General features: G+C 39.2%; 1 protein-coding gene across 1 annotated transcript in view; it reads left to right on the top strand.

Moving 5' to 3' along the window:
• The first annotated feature begins 921 nt into the window (after positions 1-921).
• The window catches only part of CAPRIN1 (cell cycle associated protein 1), a 36035-nt gene continuing 22207 nt past the window's right edge, over positions 922-14749 (top strand). The window contains exons 1-3 of the mRNA XM_087821810.1: positions 922-1131; positions 14346-14408; positions 14518-14604. Coding sequence (XP_087677936.1) covers positions 922-1131; positions 14346-14408; positions 14518-14604 — 360 coding nt within the window. The remainder of the gene's footprint in view (positions 1132-14345; positions 14409-14517; positions 14605-14749) is intronic.

Genomic DNA, 14749 nt, shown 5'->3' on the forward strand with positions numbered 1-14749 from the left:
GGCCCTGCGACCTGCGCGGAGCGGCCGCTCCCCGAGAGCGGGGACGTCGTCAGGGCTGGTAGGCGGCCCGGGCGGGTGGAGGGGGCGGGGGCTTCCCAACAGGCGTTCGCGCCGGGCAGCCCGAGCGGCCGCGAAGGACCCCGCCCGCTGCTTCCCCCGCCCCCTCCGCCCCAGAGGGCTGGCTGGCTAAGTCCCTCCCGCTCCCGGCTCTCCGCCTCACTAGCAGCGGCTCTCGGTGCAGCGGGGACGGGGCGAAGCGGCCTGCGCCCACGGAGTGCACGACACTGCCCGGAACGCACTGCAACCCTTGCCCCCTCGGGATCTCCAGCGGTCTCCGCGCGCGCACGGTGAGCGCCACCCCGGACCGAGGCGCTGAAGGGGAAGAGGGCTGCTGCCCCGAGTGTCCTATGCCTCCGGATCAGCTGGACCTTCGCGAGGAGCTTGAGCCTCAAGTCTCCTCCCATCCCCTCTCCCCCGGTCATTCCCAGTGCCCTTTTCCACCCTTCTCGGCCTCCTAGCCCCGACCTCTCTCTTCCCTCCCTTTCTAGGAAGGCGACAGCGCCGGCAGGCCCTCCCTCGTGGAGACCGTTGCTCAGGCCGTTGGCCGGCGCTGCGAGGCCCCGCCCCCAGCGCGAGCCTCGGTGCCCCGGGGCGGGTAGGCCCGGCGGGCGGCGGGCGCGGGGGAGGGGCGGGGCGGGGGGCGGCGCGAGACCCGGCCGGGCGCCCCGCTGGCGGGTCGCGCGCGCGCGCCGGCCGTCCCTTCCTGCCCTCGCGGCGCGCGCGGCCTCATCCCCACCCCCACCCGCTCGCGCAGGCTCCCGCCCGCAGCGCGTTTTGTCCCGCGTCTCGCCCCGTCCGCCGCCTGACTCGCGGCTCCTGTCCTTCCTCCCGCTTTTTCTTCTCTCCCCTCACTGTCTAAAGATGCCCTCGGCCACCAGCCACAGCGGAAGCGGCAGCAAGTCGTCCGGACCGCCACCCCCGTCGGGTTCCTCCGGGAGTGAGGCGGGGGCCGGGGCCTCTGCACCGGCTTCTCAGCACCCCGCAACCGGCACCGGCGCTGTCCAGACCGAGGCCATGAAACAGATTCTCGGGGTGATCGACAAGAAACTTCGGAACCTGGAGAAGAAAAAGGTGCTAAAAGTTGGCGGGGAAGGGAGGATTTGATGCTCTGACCCTGACTGCTGTATCCTTCACTCTTTACGTCTCCGGCGTTTCCCCTGCCTCCCCTCGTCCCCCCGCCCTGTGTCCACAGTAAATGGGAGCTCCGAGCCCAGAAAACGGGCTCGTAGGGGAGGTGCTTGTCACCTGACCCGGACGCGGCACTGCCCCCTGGACTCTAGATTACTGCCCCCTTGCTGTGGGCCAGGCCTTGGAGGCTTTGGGAGAGGGATGTGTTAGGGTGGGGATCTGTCCTGTCGCCAGATTGAACTGTGTGATGCCCTTTTCCCCGTTACCGAGACCTGAATTCTTTTGAGTAGGGCCAGCAGAGAGAAAAGAGATTCTGGTTTGGGGGCTCAGGACTCAACCGACTGCCTCGTGGAGTAGGGCGGCCTACGTCCCCTAGCCGTGGGTTTTGTCTCCTCCGTCCGTTACTGTGTACTTGTGAGGCCTGTTCAGTGTCCCTTCTCCCTTGAGAGAGAAGTGCATTTAGGATCTCAAACTAGAATTGCTTTCCATCAAGCCCCTTTTGAGTGGGTGTTGGATTTGCCTCCTCCACCCCCATCTGATGGGCTCCCCAATGCTTCCTTCTTTGTTTCAATTGTCTAGGTGCCCCCTGAGCCTCAGGCTCAACTGGGTCCTGAGAAAATATTCTGCAGCGGCTTTCTGTCCCTCGGGGACCCTAACGAGGGACGGGAGGGAGACTGCACCTATTGAGATTCGTTGGGGGGTGGGTCTGGGTTACACCGAGGGGATCGTTAGGTCTCTGGGCACATGGAGAGAGCGACTAACATGGCGGCGGCTGCGGGGAGAGGGAAGCGCTTTACTAGAGCTGCATTGTGAGCACAAAGCGAAAGCAGATGAGGAGGGCAGAGACCAGGCAGCCTCCCCTTCTGGTCTCCCTCGACCCCCCCCCCCAATCGAGCCACACCCACAATATTTTGGAATCAATATTTAGCCATTCTAGGTCACAGCATGAGGTTTATCTTCAAGTCAGCCTTTTGTTTTATGCTTTCAGCCCGGGACACTATCAACTGTTTTAGAGGATCACACGTGTGTGTGTGTGTGTGTGTGTGTGTAGAGGAAAGGTCTAGGCAGAGTGAATATAATTCAGCCTTCATAAGATTGGAGGTGAAAAGGGAGAAACAAATCAGTACAAAAAGTGGGATAATTACATCAGTGACTATTATGCAAACTTTTTGACTTTTACCTTAAAAAGAAAAATAATGACTTTCATTTGGTAACTTCTTGTCTGCTTCTAGTAAAACATTTATTATAACGCTGAATTTTGAGGAAGTCATTTAAAAATTTATTTTGCTAGCCACCTAATAGTGTTCCTTAAGATGTTAAGATAGTGACTGGCTAAAATTTGGGCTGTGGGAAATAATTTGAAGAAAACTGGTGATGTTTAGGTCTTAATTATTTTAAGGGCTTACTTAATGATTCATTTTACTTTCTTGAGTTTTAAAACATATTTTTAGATTTGATATGTCTCTGTCTCATATTCTGTATTGGGAATTTCTTGAACTTTAATTTTCAATTGAGAGAGATTCTAAATATGGATTTTTACCTTTTTCCTGATCCTTTGTTTTGTTAAACAAGTGTGGTTTACTATAAGTGGTTGCAATAATAGATTTATGAATATCAACAAGGCAACAAAAGTATTTTAATTGTGAAGTAGCTACATTCAAATATGTAATAGAATAAGCATGGCCAAGGCCAGTATAGGTCTGACAGTCTGCCATCTGATTTAGTTTTTGGTACTCTATTTGAAATGGAGACTTAGGTATCCTTTAAAAACCTCTTAAAGCAATAAACAATTCTGTCAATCTGGTTGATGCTTGAATGTTTTAATTTTCAGAATTCCTAGGAAATCTCTGTTTTCTTTTAGGATAGGAATGAGAAGGTAAATATTAATGATGTAATATTTTAAGTGTAGACATTCACATTTTAATCACTGAAAAATAATTCTTCAAAGGTATTAATATAAAGTCAGGTGCAGATAAGCAGCCAGCTTAGTTGTGAGGTGACTGTTAAGAGTCTAGTGTTCAAGTGTATTGAAAAAAAATAGAAATCTAGTTTATAAGCCTTAGGAGTGCCTGACCCATGACAGGTCACTCCTGCATAGGTTTATATTACTATATGCTATACATTGCTAACCTATCTGCCCCCCACTCCCAGAGTTATAGAGGAAAAAGTAATGTAAATATTACAGAGATTAGAGACTAGGCTAGTAAGTACAGAAAAATTCCCTTGAATGATGGAGATTTAACAAAGTATACAAAGTAACAAATGTATTTCATATCTTCTGTCTTAAGTGTTTTGGGTGCTAGATTAGCAGAAAGGTCAAATTACAGTTAAGTGAGGCTTTTTGATAACCCACAGACTGAGCTGCCTATTTGTGAAATGGTTAAGTTGGCAGTACTGATGTGACTTAATTACTATTAAAACTTGAAGTTTTACTTTTAGAGAAACTTGACTCTTTTTTTTTTTTTTTGATAGCTAGATGATTTGTTTTATGAAAGGACTTCAGTGATTCATTTTTCAATAGTAGGTGAAGATTTCTAAGACACCTAAAATAGGATTTACTTTACAAACTGGTTTTGAACATTTTTAGAAACCGTTAGGGGATAAAGTAAGATAATATGAATAACTGGATTTCTTTTTACTTCAGTTGACAACTTATATTTGAGCTGTATTTGCCTTCTGGACAAAATGACTTCCCATGGGTTCTAAAATCAAGTATCCTGACAGAAATTACTACTAGATATGTCGTATCACTTATGTTAAGACATAGTTGCAGTCATTTTATTTCACTTTATTTAAAAAAGAAAGTTATTAATTTTCTAGTAAGGCCAGTCATTAGAGAAAAGCTAAGCATCTATTCAGTGAGACTGCATGCTTAACGTTGAAGAAGTACTATCCTATTATGTAATGCAGCTAAATGGCCTGGTAGTTTTTGAAATTTGGGCTTATAAAGACTACATGATTGTTTAGCGGAGAGAAGAAATGCAGCTATAATAAAAATCTATTGTAAAACTCCATTTACAAATCTTTTAACTGATTTAAAATATAAATAATAATGAATTGAGTGATTGCCTACTGTTCATCAGTTTGTTGGTGTAAAACTGGCCCCTAGGCTATGCAAGATGGTATTTTTAAATGGAGTCCTAATTTTAACTGAAGAGAGAGCTCATTTATATGGAAAGATGTAATCAGATTTGATGCAGAATAAACGGCGTTTTAATAGATATTTACAATTTTTACAAACTTTGTAAATATAATAGATTTAGACATTAGTGACTTTGGTAGGTGAAAGGTTAACCAGTGTTCTCTTGCAAGACAGCCTGACATCTTTGTAACCAATATGTGATGTGTTAGCCAAAGTGTACTGTTTTTCATACTACTACCTAAAGTCGTCTTGATCTTTATGTCTTTGCAATTAATATTCAGAAAAAGGGTGCTTTCCCTGTTAGAGAGGGCAACATCTTTCCAGAGCATTGCAGTGTACTTCTACTTGGAATTTTTAATGCGGCTGTTGTACAGAATTTCTTTAAGTATTTGAAATAAAAACATTCTTAACTATTTTATAAGTAAAATCTTGGGCTAACATCTGAAGTTTTCCTGACAGTTAAAAAGCCTCTGATGTGTTAGCTTCTCCATTGGTTGCATGAACTATTCCTCTGCAATGCAGAGGACAAGATTACTTTGAATTGCATTCACCTTGTCACAGAAAATAAAAGCATTTATAATGCTTAATTTGTTCCCCTCTGGCTGTCTGGGTGGGCTGCTGTGTGTGTGTGCCATAGGGAAATATTTAAATTTGAATTTAAAAAAGAAAAGATGTGAATTCCCTCACGTGACAATAGAGGTATCTTTTTCTGGGATGAGTGTAGAATCCTAAGTATTACAGTGAGAGTGGACTGTTTTAACCTGGCTACATTATCTTACTGTAGGATAATTCCTATGTGGCAAATATTTGTATAGAAATGCATTTTGTGTAACTTAGAGATTAAGCATACAATTTGTCATAATTTTATGTAATTAATTTCTTAGCTTACATTTACAATTAGATGATTAGTACTATTTCATCTTTAAAAAAATAAATTAATAAATACTTGGAAAAGGTTAAACTAAAACAATATGGCCTTAATTTTATTACCATACTGTTATAGATCATATGATTTTTTTTTTTAAGAGCTTAAAGCCATCTTAAATTTAATCCAGTTTATTTTACAGAAGAGGAAATTGAGATGCTCATGTGAAATGACCTGGCTTGGAATGGGTGAATCCCAAGGTCTCTTGTAATGTTTTATGGGGATAATTAGAATTTATAATGCTCTGCAACATAAGTGTATTTTTTTTATGTTTAAGCTGATCCTGTAGAACCAAGTAAAGTAAAACCTTTTACTTTAAATCCTTCAGTTTTAGAGTTCTTTTGTTCTAAAAAGCTGAAAGCAAAACTAAAAGCTTTTCATTTTTCTTCATTGTTAGACCTTTATTAACTTCTCTTTGCTAAATTAGTGTTTGTCAGACTAGCAGTACAGGTATGTCCCATATTGTTGGGACATCCGTGTTGTAATTAAATGAACTTTTAAGTTGGAACTCTGAGGTTTCTCTTTATGCATAGGTAAGCCCCAAATGCACATTTGCCAGTCTCTACTCAAGCTTAGTATGTTGTAGACCAGAAAATTTGGGAAAAGCATTACCAGTAGAAAAGAGTAGGAGGTATGTCGACCTTTCTATCTTAATTGTATTCCAGGCGTCTGGATACTTTTTAGTAATTGGTCCCTTTTTCTGGGTGAAAGGAGGAATATGTATGTTGTAGGGAAGAATGAGAAGTAGCTGGAGAGAAATTTAGCCAGAGTTGGAATTGTAAATTGCTTGGCTTCTGCACATTTCTTTATTTTTACCACTAGCTATACCAGTGCTTTTGTTGAGTAGAATATGAGTGAAAAAATATAGATGAAAGAGACTTTATTGGGCAGAGTTTAGAATTTCATTTCCTGAGGGAAGGGGGAAGGTGTGCTTCTTGACCATGCTCAGCTAAAGTAGTCTGTTTCCTTTTATTTTAACTTCTTGTACTACCTATCGTCTGTGTACTTCTTTGACATTTTTATGTTGCCTTATGTTCTTACCTTAGGTGTTTTTCAAAACGGGTATTAAACTTCTTCAAGGCAGAGACTATTAATAACATAGCATGCCGCCTTCTGCATGGTATATGCTAAATAAATATTTTCTAGTTTGACTAAATTATTGAATAGAAATACTTGTAGCAAAACCCTGTTAAAATAGATTAATCCGTGAGGGGGACATGCTTTTTGTATAGAGCTGTTTACTTGTGTTTTTTATTAAAACGGAATTTTTCCTGAAGGCTTTCTTTTTTTTTTTTTTTTTTTTTTTGTGAGTAGAGTTAATGAGTAGGCAAGTAGAAGACACTTATTTTAAAATCTAGAGCCCTAGCAGATTTGCTAAATGGTTAGAGCATTGGCCTGAGTTCTGAAGGGTCCCAGATTTGATTATGGCCAAGGTGCCTGGTTGCAGACTGGATTCCGGGCCCCAGTATGAGCACATGGGGGGGGAGGCAACCAATCTATGTCTCTCCCCACCCCTTCTGAAAAGCAATGGAAAAAATAACTTCAGGTGAGGATTTAAAAACAACAATAATAAAAATATCTAGGGTAGTGTAAGCAAGATTGTGAATAATCTTAGGAAGGAGGAAATTGACAATTCTTGGTATTTGAACAATTATTAGAAATTTCATTGCATTCCCCTTTAAGGTGTTATCCAAACAGAAATAATTGAAATATACTTTATTCATTGGGGAAAAAAGTTTGGTCTTCATTTTAAATGAATCCCAGTTTACTCTTTTTTACATTGAACTCCCAGCAGAGTGTATAAATCATTCAGTTGTGCCAGCTTATCCTAATGAGTAGCTGGGTTAAAACAACTAATAAGTCAAAAGACATCCTTTAAGATTATAAATGATCACTTGTTTTTCAAATGCACAAGCTTTAGACTTTTTAAAAAATGTAATGCAAAGTAGATGATTCTGAAACTCTTTAACATTATACTTTTTGTTTTCCTATTAGGGTCAGCTGCTAAATTCATTCAGACTTAATTGCAGAATTACAGCCATGGACAAGGAATAAGGGTTTTTACAGGATTATTATCTTTCGTCATTTTTTCCTTTTCAGTTGGGTAAAAGTCCTGTCAGATTAAACTTGTTACTTACCTGCTTGAAAATGATCTTACAGTGGGACCTTAGATAACATCTAATTTAGCATCCTTTTACTTTTCTTAGTTATCAGAAGTCTTGCATTCAATCAGTCTTCTAGAGCCTGGTGGGATGCTCATTTCTCAATGAAAGTCTTTCATTTTTGGATAAGTTGTGTTTTTTTTTTAAATCCTCACCCAAGGATATTTATTTGCTTTTCAGAGAGAGTGGAAGGGAGAGAGAGAGAAAAACATCAATGTGAGAGAGACACATTGATTGGTTGCCTCCTGCACACACCCCGACCAGGGCTGGGGATTGAGCCTGTAACTGAAGTATGTGCCCTTGGCCAGAATCAAACCCTGGACCCTTCAGTCTGAAGGCCTACACTCTAACCGCTGAGCCAAACCGGCTAGGGCTTGGACAAGTTCTTAATGTTCGAGTTACACCACCACTATTCAATATATACTTTGTTTCCTGGAACAACTCAGATTTCTGCTACATGAGAAGACTTCCAGCATTTGAAGATAGCTGTTATGGATCATCTATGGATTGTACTATATGTTCTCTTTACTGTCCTTTTAAAAATTGAGGAAACATTTGTTTCTTATTATCTTTCCTAACTTCTAATGACTTTTACTAGCAACTGATTTTCAGTTGAATTGGTGGAGAGTGAACAGGAGCCAGAGTCAGCTGCCTTACCACTATGTGGGCAAAGTCAGAATTAATGTTTCTAAGTGAAGAACAGGGAATATAAGAAGGGTGGGGACTTGGAACAGTATCCCAAAAGGCCACTGAACATTATGGGAAGTTGAGAGGGAAAGAAACATATCTTTTATTTTTGTATTTGTCATTCTACAGGTTCTTTCAGTACTGTAGAAGTGATTATTTGACTGAAGATGAAATTTAAAGTATAGCTAGGTGTTCTTGCTACTTTTGTTACTTTAGGCTTCATTTTTAAGTATGTGTTCTATCCCAATTTGGAGATCTCCTTAATTGAGAACAGGATTTACATGCTTTCCTGGATAGCCAAAATTTCATAGTTGTCTCTGCCTAATCTTTCATGTTATGACTGTTTACATTTGTCTCGTTGAATAATTTTTTGTGGGGTGGGGAGAATCATCTCTTTGCTATTTCTTTTTATTTGTATAATTTAAAAATGTTTTCTTAAATTATTCCTTTATGGAATTTGTTGGTTATAATAGTAAGGAAGGAAAGCTCAGGAGGAGGACAACTATTTTGCATATTCATCTTTTGGCACCCTCATGGAACTGTACTGAATTTCTAAAAAAACATGTCAGTAAAGTAACGTTAGTGATGAACAGGATCTTTGGGAAGAGTGGAAGATTTAGGTTACAGTACTGTGATTCAGCAATATAATTACCCTTTTGGAGAAAAGAAAGGAAAACAGCAGCAGGGCCCAAATGAAATGTAGCAACAGCTGGAATCCAGAGTCGCATAATAAAGGGAAAGTGTTATAGGACAAATGATTTTTCTGGGGTTTATGAACTGAGGCAAGTTATTTAATTGCTCTTTCTTTCCAATTAGGTGAAATATGTTTGATAATACTGCCTCCCTGATAGGGTTAGCTACCAGAGTATCTGTCACATAATGCCAACTGTTATAAGTAATGAAGAAACAGAAGATAGAGGGGGACCGGGCAGCACTTGCTGGGGTAATTATTTCTTAGTACCACATAACTATATAGTGTTTTGACATTTACCAGGTATAGTCACACCTCTATCTGATGGTGCCCCCCTTCAGAGTCTCTGGGTAATCTGGGAAATGACCTGATTTTTATCTTGCTCACATGTGGTGTTGTAAATGAATTTTTAACACACTGGACACTCAGTAGTTGAAGAAGGAACCCTAAATTGAATTTCAAGATAGAATCTAAGAGGGCAGGTTTTTGTTATCAATATTATAGTAGGCTTTCTGATGAAGTTATCTTTTTATGCTAGGAAAACAGCTCCATTCTCCAGAAAAAATGCTTAATATATATTTTATGTGGATGATATGAGTAGATCAATTTGTCTAACACCACTGTGTGTTAGGGAACTGTGCTAGCTTAGGGAAGGAAAAAGCTGTGTGTTTGCAGTGCTTTATTCATACCTTTGTTCCGCTGTTTTGGAGTTAATGTTGGATCAGCCAGTGTGATAAGCAAGTCCTTATTTATATATTGATTTAGCTCATACTGCAAATTTTAACCCCAAATGGACAATGTTTGTACTTGGACTTGGGCCATTTGAGTAGGATGTGACAATAGGAATGAGCCAGTTATGATGGTGTTGTTTGTTTCTAGTCTGCTTTCAGAGGTTTGGCATATTGTATTGGGACCCTGCAGGTACCACATCCTTTTTCTTCTCTCTTAAAGCTCCTTAGGAGTGAGCTGGGATTACAAGCTACCCTTATTTTGAAAAGTAGACAATTAGATCGATTGATTGTCCTTAAGATTCTCTCTGTTTCTAGTGAAAAATTTGGCATTTACCACTGAGTTTAATCGTAATGTACTCTAAACTTGTGGAGCTTTGGCTCACAATGCAAGATTTAATAAAAGTACTACTTACAAATGGAAGGTGATAACCCTTTAGTGTTCGGATCATAAATGGATCTTTTCTTATGCAAATAATTAGGATAATAGGATAAATAGCTTTAATAGATGGTCTAGTAAACCACCATTCAAGTTTTCTGGTTTGTTTAAAGTTGAACTTTTAAGTAACCTATTTCCAAATTGAGGCTGCTATATAATGGTTTCTAGGTTCACAATTCGTATCTTACGTACAATTCAGAATAATTTATTTCTATATTCTACTGGACCTCAGTATTTATAAGAGAATTACAATGTATTTGACTTAGGTGAGTGTTTCTCAAACTTAAGCACGCATCACAATCACCCAGGGGGCTTGATTAAACAGATTACTGGGTCCCGCCCGTTTCTGATTCAGAGGTCTGGAGTTGTGCCTGAGAGTTAGCATTTCTAACAAGTTCCTAGGTGATGGCTTATGTTGCTGATTAGGAGGATAACACTTTGAGAATCACTGACCTAGACCAGCATAGGGTCTCTACTATGTGGGGATCTAATTATATGCAATAGTGCTTTCAGTTCAAATTCTGTGGTGATTAAGTCCTGTACACCTAAGTAGCCAGGAGATCCTGTATTATACTGATGAAGAAAAAATGAGTGCCCTTCTAATGTAGAACAGTTTTTTAATTCTCACCTGAGGATATTTTTATTGATTTTAGAGAGAGGGGAAGGGGCGGGGGGGGGGGGGGAGAGAGAGAGAGAGAAAGAAAGAAACATTGATCTGTTGCTTCCAGTACACACCCACCCTGGGATGGAACCTGCAACCTAGGTATGTGCCCTGACTGGGGATTGAACCTCCAACCTTTGGTGCATGGGATTACGTTCCAGCCCACTGAGCCACACCGGCCAGGGCTGTAGAACAGTTTTGTTTTTTGAATTGTCATTCTGCAGTTAGTTTATTAGTAAGTGATGGCTGTTTTCTCAAATGAGGATTATTTATTAGGAACTTGGACCAGACCCAGGATCTTGCTTTCCTGAAGCTTGGGCAAGGACTGGGGATAGGATATTTATAACAGTAGTATAGTGTTAATAGCTATGAAGTAACAAATGTAAAGGTATGATGAAACTCTAATGATTAGAAAAATGTTTCACAAAAGATCTGTGGTTTCCATTCATTTGATTAACTGCATTTTTAAAAATTGGATACCTATAGATGGCATTAACTCAACTATTTGAAGATCCTTGTTAAAGATCATTGAGATTTTTTAGTTACATCATGATTGTTTAACACATTTCTTCCCTCATAGTAAACTCATTTCTTGTGGTGTTTGTAGCAGACCTTCTACATTTAAAAATCATGGCTTTCAAATTTGTTATAATAATAAAAAATCATAATAAATTGATGTATGAGTTTTAATAAGATCATATATCTTTATTTTGGCTGCACGGTTTCTTTACGTACTATCTAGTGATGGCACTTATATTGAAGCTGAGTTCCAGATAGTAACTGCGCTCCCCTTTCATTTCTTTTTTAACCTTGTTCCCAGTTATTGCTATGTGAGAGATTGCTTTAAAACTTAAAATCATTATATCATGTATGTGGATTATGCCTTTCAGGGATTCAGACAGGGCACACAGTGGGGTTGGTGTGTCTGCTCCATGATGCCCGGGGCCTCGACTGGGTAACTAAGACTTGTTTAACTCACATGTCTGATGTGTGGGCTAGGATGACTCTAACACTAGCATTGTTGATCAGATTCTTATACAAGACCTCTCTTCATGGCTTGGCTTCCTCATTGCATGGCAACTGCAGGGTTATTGAACTTCTTATATAATGGCTTGGGCTCCAGACATGGTGTGTTTTTAGTAACCAGCAAACAGGGCAGAGATACACTGCTTTTATGACTCAGGCTTGGAAGTCATACAGGATCACTTTTACAGTACTGTGTTGGTTGAAGCCCACTCAGTATGATGGCAGGAGAATTGGACTAGTTCTTAATGGGGAAGTGCCAAAGTCACATTGTAGAAAAGTAGGTGGGACTGCAGATACGGTAGCCATCTTTGGAAAATGTAATCTGCCATAGACCTCTGGGTTGGATGAATACTAACTTTGCTGTTGTGTAGAAAATTGGAGCTTTTGTATCACAGGATAGCTTGTTCTATAGGTTAGTATAGATTCATATTTAAGGATTTTTGTAGGTGACAGTCTTGACAACTCTCCTGAAATGTGTCAATCTTAACTTTATATAGCATGAAATTAAAATTTTATTATCAGAATATCTAAGTGTACAAAACAAAGGAAAAGGAAAAAAGTTCCATCTATGATTATACCACTCAGGTATCATTCTTAACATTTAAAAAGGTCTTTTCATATTTGTTTTTATATGTATGTAAGCATTTTTTAGGAATTTGACTTGACATCCATTTTCATTAGCATATATGTTTTAAGTTCTCAAGATATTAAATGATAAAGTTAAGCTTAGGTATATAAAACATTACCCTATGAGGGATATATAGTACACTCACTGTGTATTAATTTCTAGGTTCAACAACAATTTCCATGAAAAATACAGTACTATAAAAAGGGAAGATAAATGCCTTGTATAAGCTAACAGCAATTTTCCTTGCCTAATAGCTAGTTCAGAATTTTAACTGTACTAGCACTAAATTTCAGGGACTCCTATTGGCATGTCTTGTATTATCCATGTATTTTGAAATAGAGGAATTCTGATTATAATACTATTACATCCTAAGTTGAAATTAAAAGTAAATCTTAACCTGTTTGGTTTTTTATTTCTTAAAAGTAGCCTACCCTTTTAAAAAAGTGGATGAACACAAGACAGTTCAGGGGTCAGAGGAGAGGGAATAAGTAGAAATCTAGATTAAAGGGAAGAATTTAAAAAATACTTTTTATTTAAATTGTTTGAGTATTTTGAGGTAGCTGAGCATATCTTTGGCACCTGGGATTAGGCCTGCCAGATCAGTGTAAAAAACCTTGAGTTTTCAACTGTTAAGGCTTGAATTTTATACCTGTTTAGCCACAGCATATTGATTGTGTGAAATAGTTCACAGAAGAATGAAATTAGATACTTCCATCAGCCTTTAATGTTTTGATGATTATTTTGGGCTTATTAACCTCTGGTATAACTAAGGAATTGTGGTAGGCGTTTTAATTGGGTAGAATGGTTATGGAAGTTGACTGATGTTCTGGTACAAAGAAAATGGGTCATTTGATATAAAACTACTTATTAACATTGTCTTTAAACTTGTTTCTGTGCCTCTGAGTGCATTTTATCAAAACCTTTCTTTGTATTTTGTTTCTTGGTTAATTTTATTATTGCTAAGGGTAAGGAACTACATATGTTCATAATTTGTTGTGATTATTTAAAAACTTAACCCTCTTAATTTAGATTTCTTCTTATTTCCTTCTCCTTTGACCCATAAGACAATAACTAAATTCTTGTCCGTGTTGCATTACCTGAGCATCTTTTCTTTGGGATTTTATCTGATGGTAGTAGCTTAGGAAACCTCCAGAGTTTTCATTGTACCAAAAAAAAAAAAAAAAAAAAAGATGACCAGAGGTTAATGGTTAATTTACTGCCCCCACTCTCATACATTTAATTCTATTTTTGAGAAAATAACAAAGGAAAGCTGCTGACTAGTACCCACAGGTGATATGATAGCTTGAACTATCTCAAGTTGTTCAGGAGAAATGGATGAGGCACATCAAAGACAATATGCATATGGGTTTATTTAGGAAAATACACAACTTTAAAAAATTTTTTAAAAATTCTTTTATTGATTTTAGAGAGGAAGAGAGAAGGGGAGAGAGAAATAGAAACATCAACGGTGAGAAAGTCGTCATTGATCTGCCTCCTGCACGTCCCTGACTGGGGATCAAGCCCCCAACCTGGGCATGTGCCCTGACCGGAAATTGAACCTTGATATTCTGGGTCCTAGATTGATAACCACTAAGCCACACCCGGCCGGGCAGGAAAATACACCACTTTTATATCACTAATTCATATGAATTTTTTTGCAGAGGGAGTGAAGGACAACATTTTTTAACACTTCATAAAATGTCTGATAGGTTCACTTGGGTATAAGTGGATCCTAATCAAATTGTGGCCCTCGCCCATGTGGGTTGGAGGAACCAGGTGGCTGGGTCATCTGATCTCTACTTCTTTTTTTTTTTTTTTTTAAGAAACCTAAACAATAAGCAATATGTCTTTGGCTTCTGATATAATATTTGGTATCATTTAGCAGTGGCTGGAGTATTTAACTTCATTTTTAGTTCACTGTTTTATTTACTAACTCAAACTGGAATATATCTAAAAAGTATATTTAGGTCAAGATTGGAGACAAACTTAGAGGATAATGTGAGTTTTGTTATTTTAAGCTGGTATATATTTTGAATATAGAATATGATTTTTTTTTTTTTTAACATAGGGCAAGCTTGACGATTACCAGGAGCGAATGAACAAAGGGGAAAGGCTTAATCAAGATCAGCTGGTAAAGATGCTACATTTTATTTAAGATTTTATGCTTAATATTTTTAACAAGAAAGTTAATTTTGTGCTTGTGTTTACAGTAAAGTTGTGTTCTGTCTTTGTTATTTTAGGATGCCGTATCTAAGTACCAGGAAGTCACAAATAACTTGGAGTTTGCAAAAGAATTACAGAGGAGTTTCATGGCATTAAGTCAAGATGTAAGTAAAGGGTGGTGTATATATTTATGAAATATTAAAAATGAGGAAGGCAGGACATTTTGTTGTCTTTCTGGTTTTAGTCCTTGTATTACTAGTTACCCTAAGGTTCTCATTGGTTTAAAAAATATGTAAACATGGTAGGCAT

This window comes from Miniopterus natalensis, chromosome 11, assembly GCF_054644295.1.
Source record: "Miniopterus natalensis isolate mMinNat1 chromosome 11, mMinNat1.hap1, whole genome shotgun sequence".
In the NCBI taxonomy this organism is placed as follows: Eukaryota; Metazoa; Chordata; class Mammalia; order Chiroptera; family Miniopteridae; genus Miniopterus; species Miniopterus natalensis.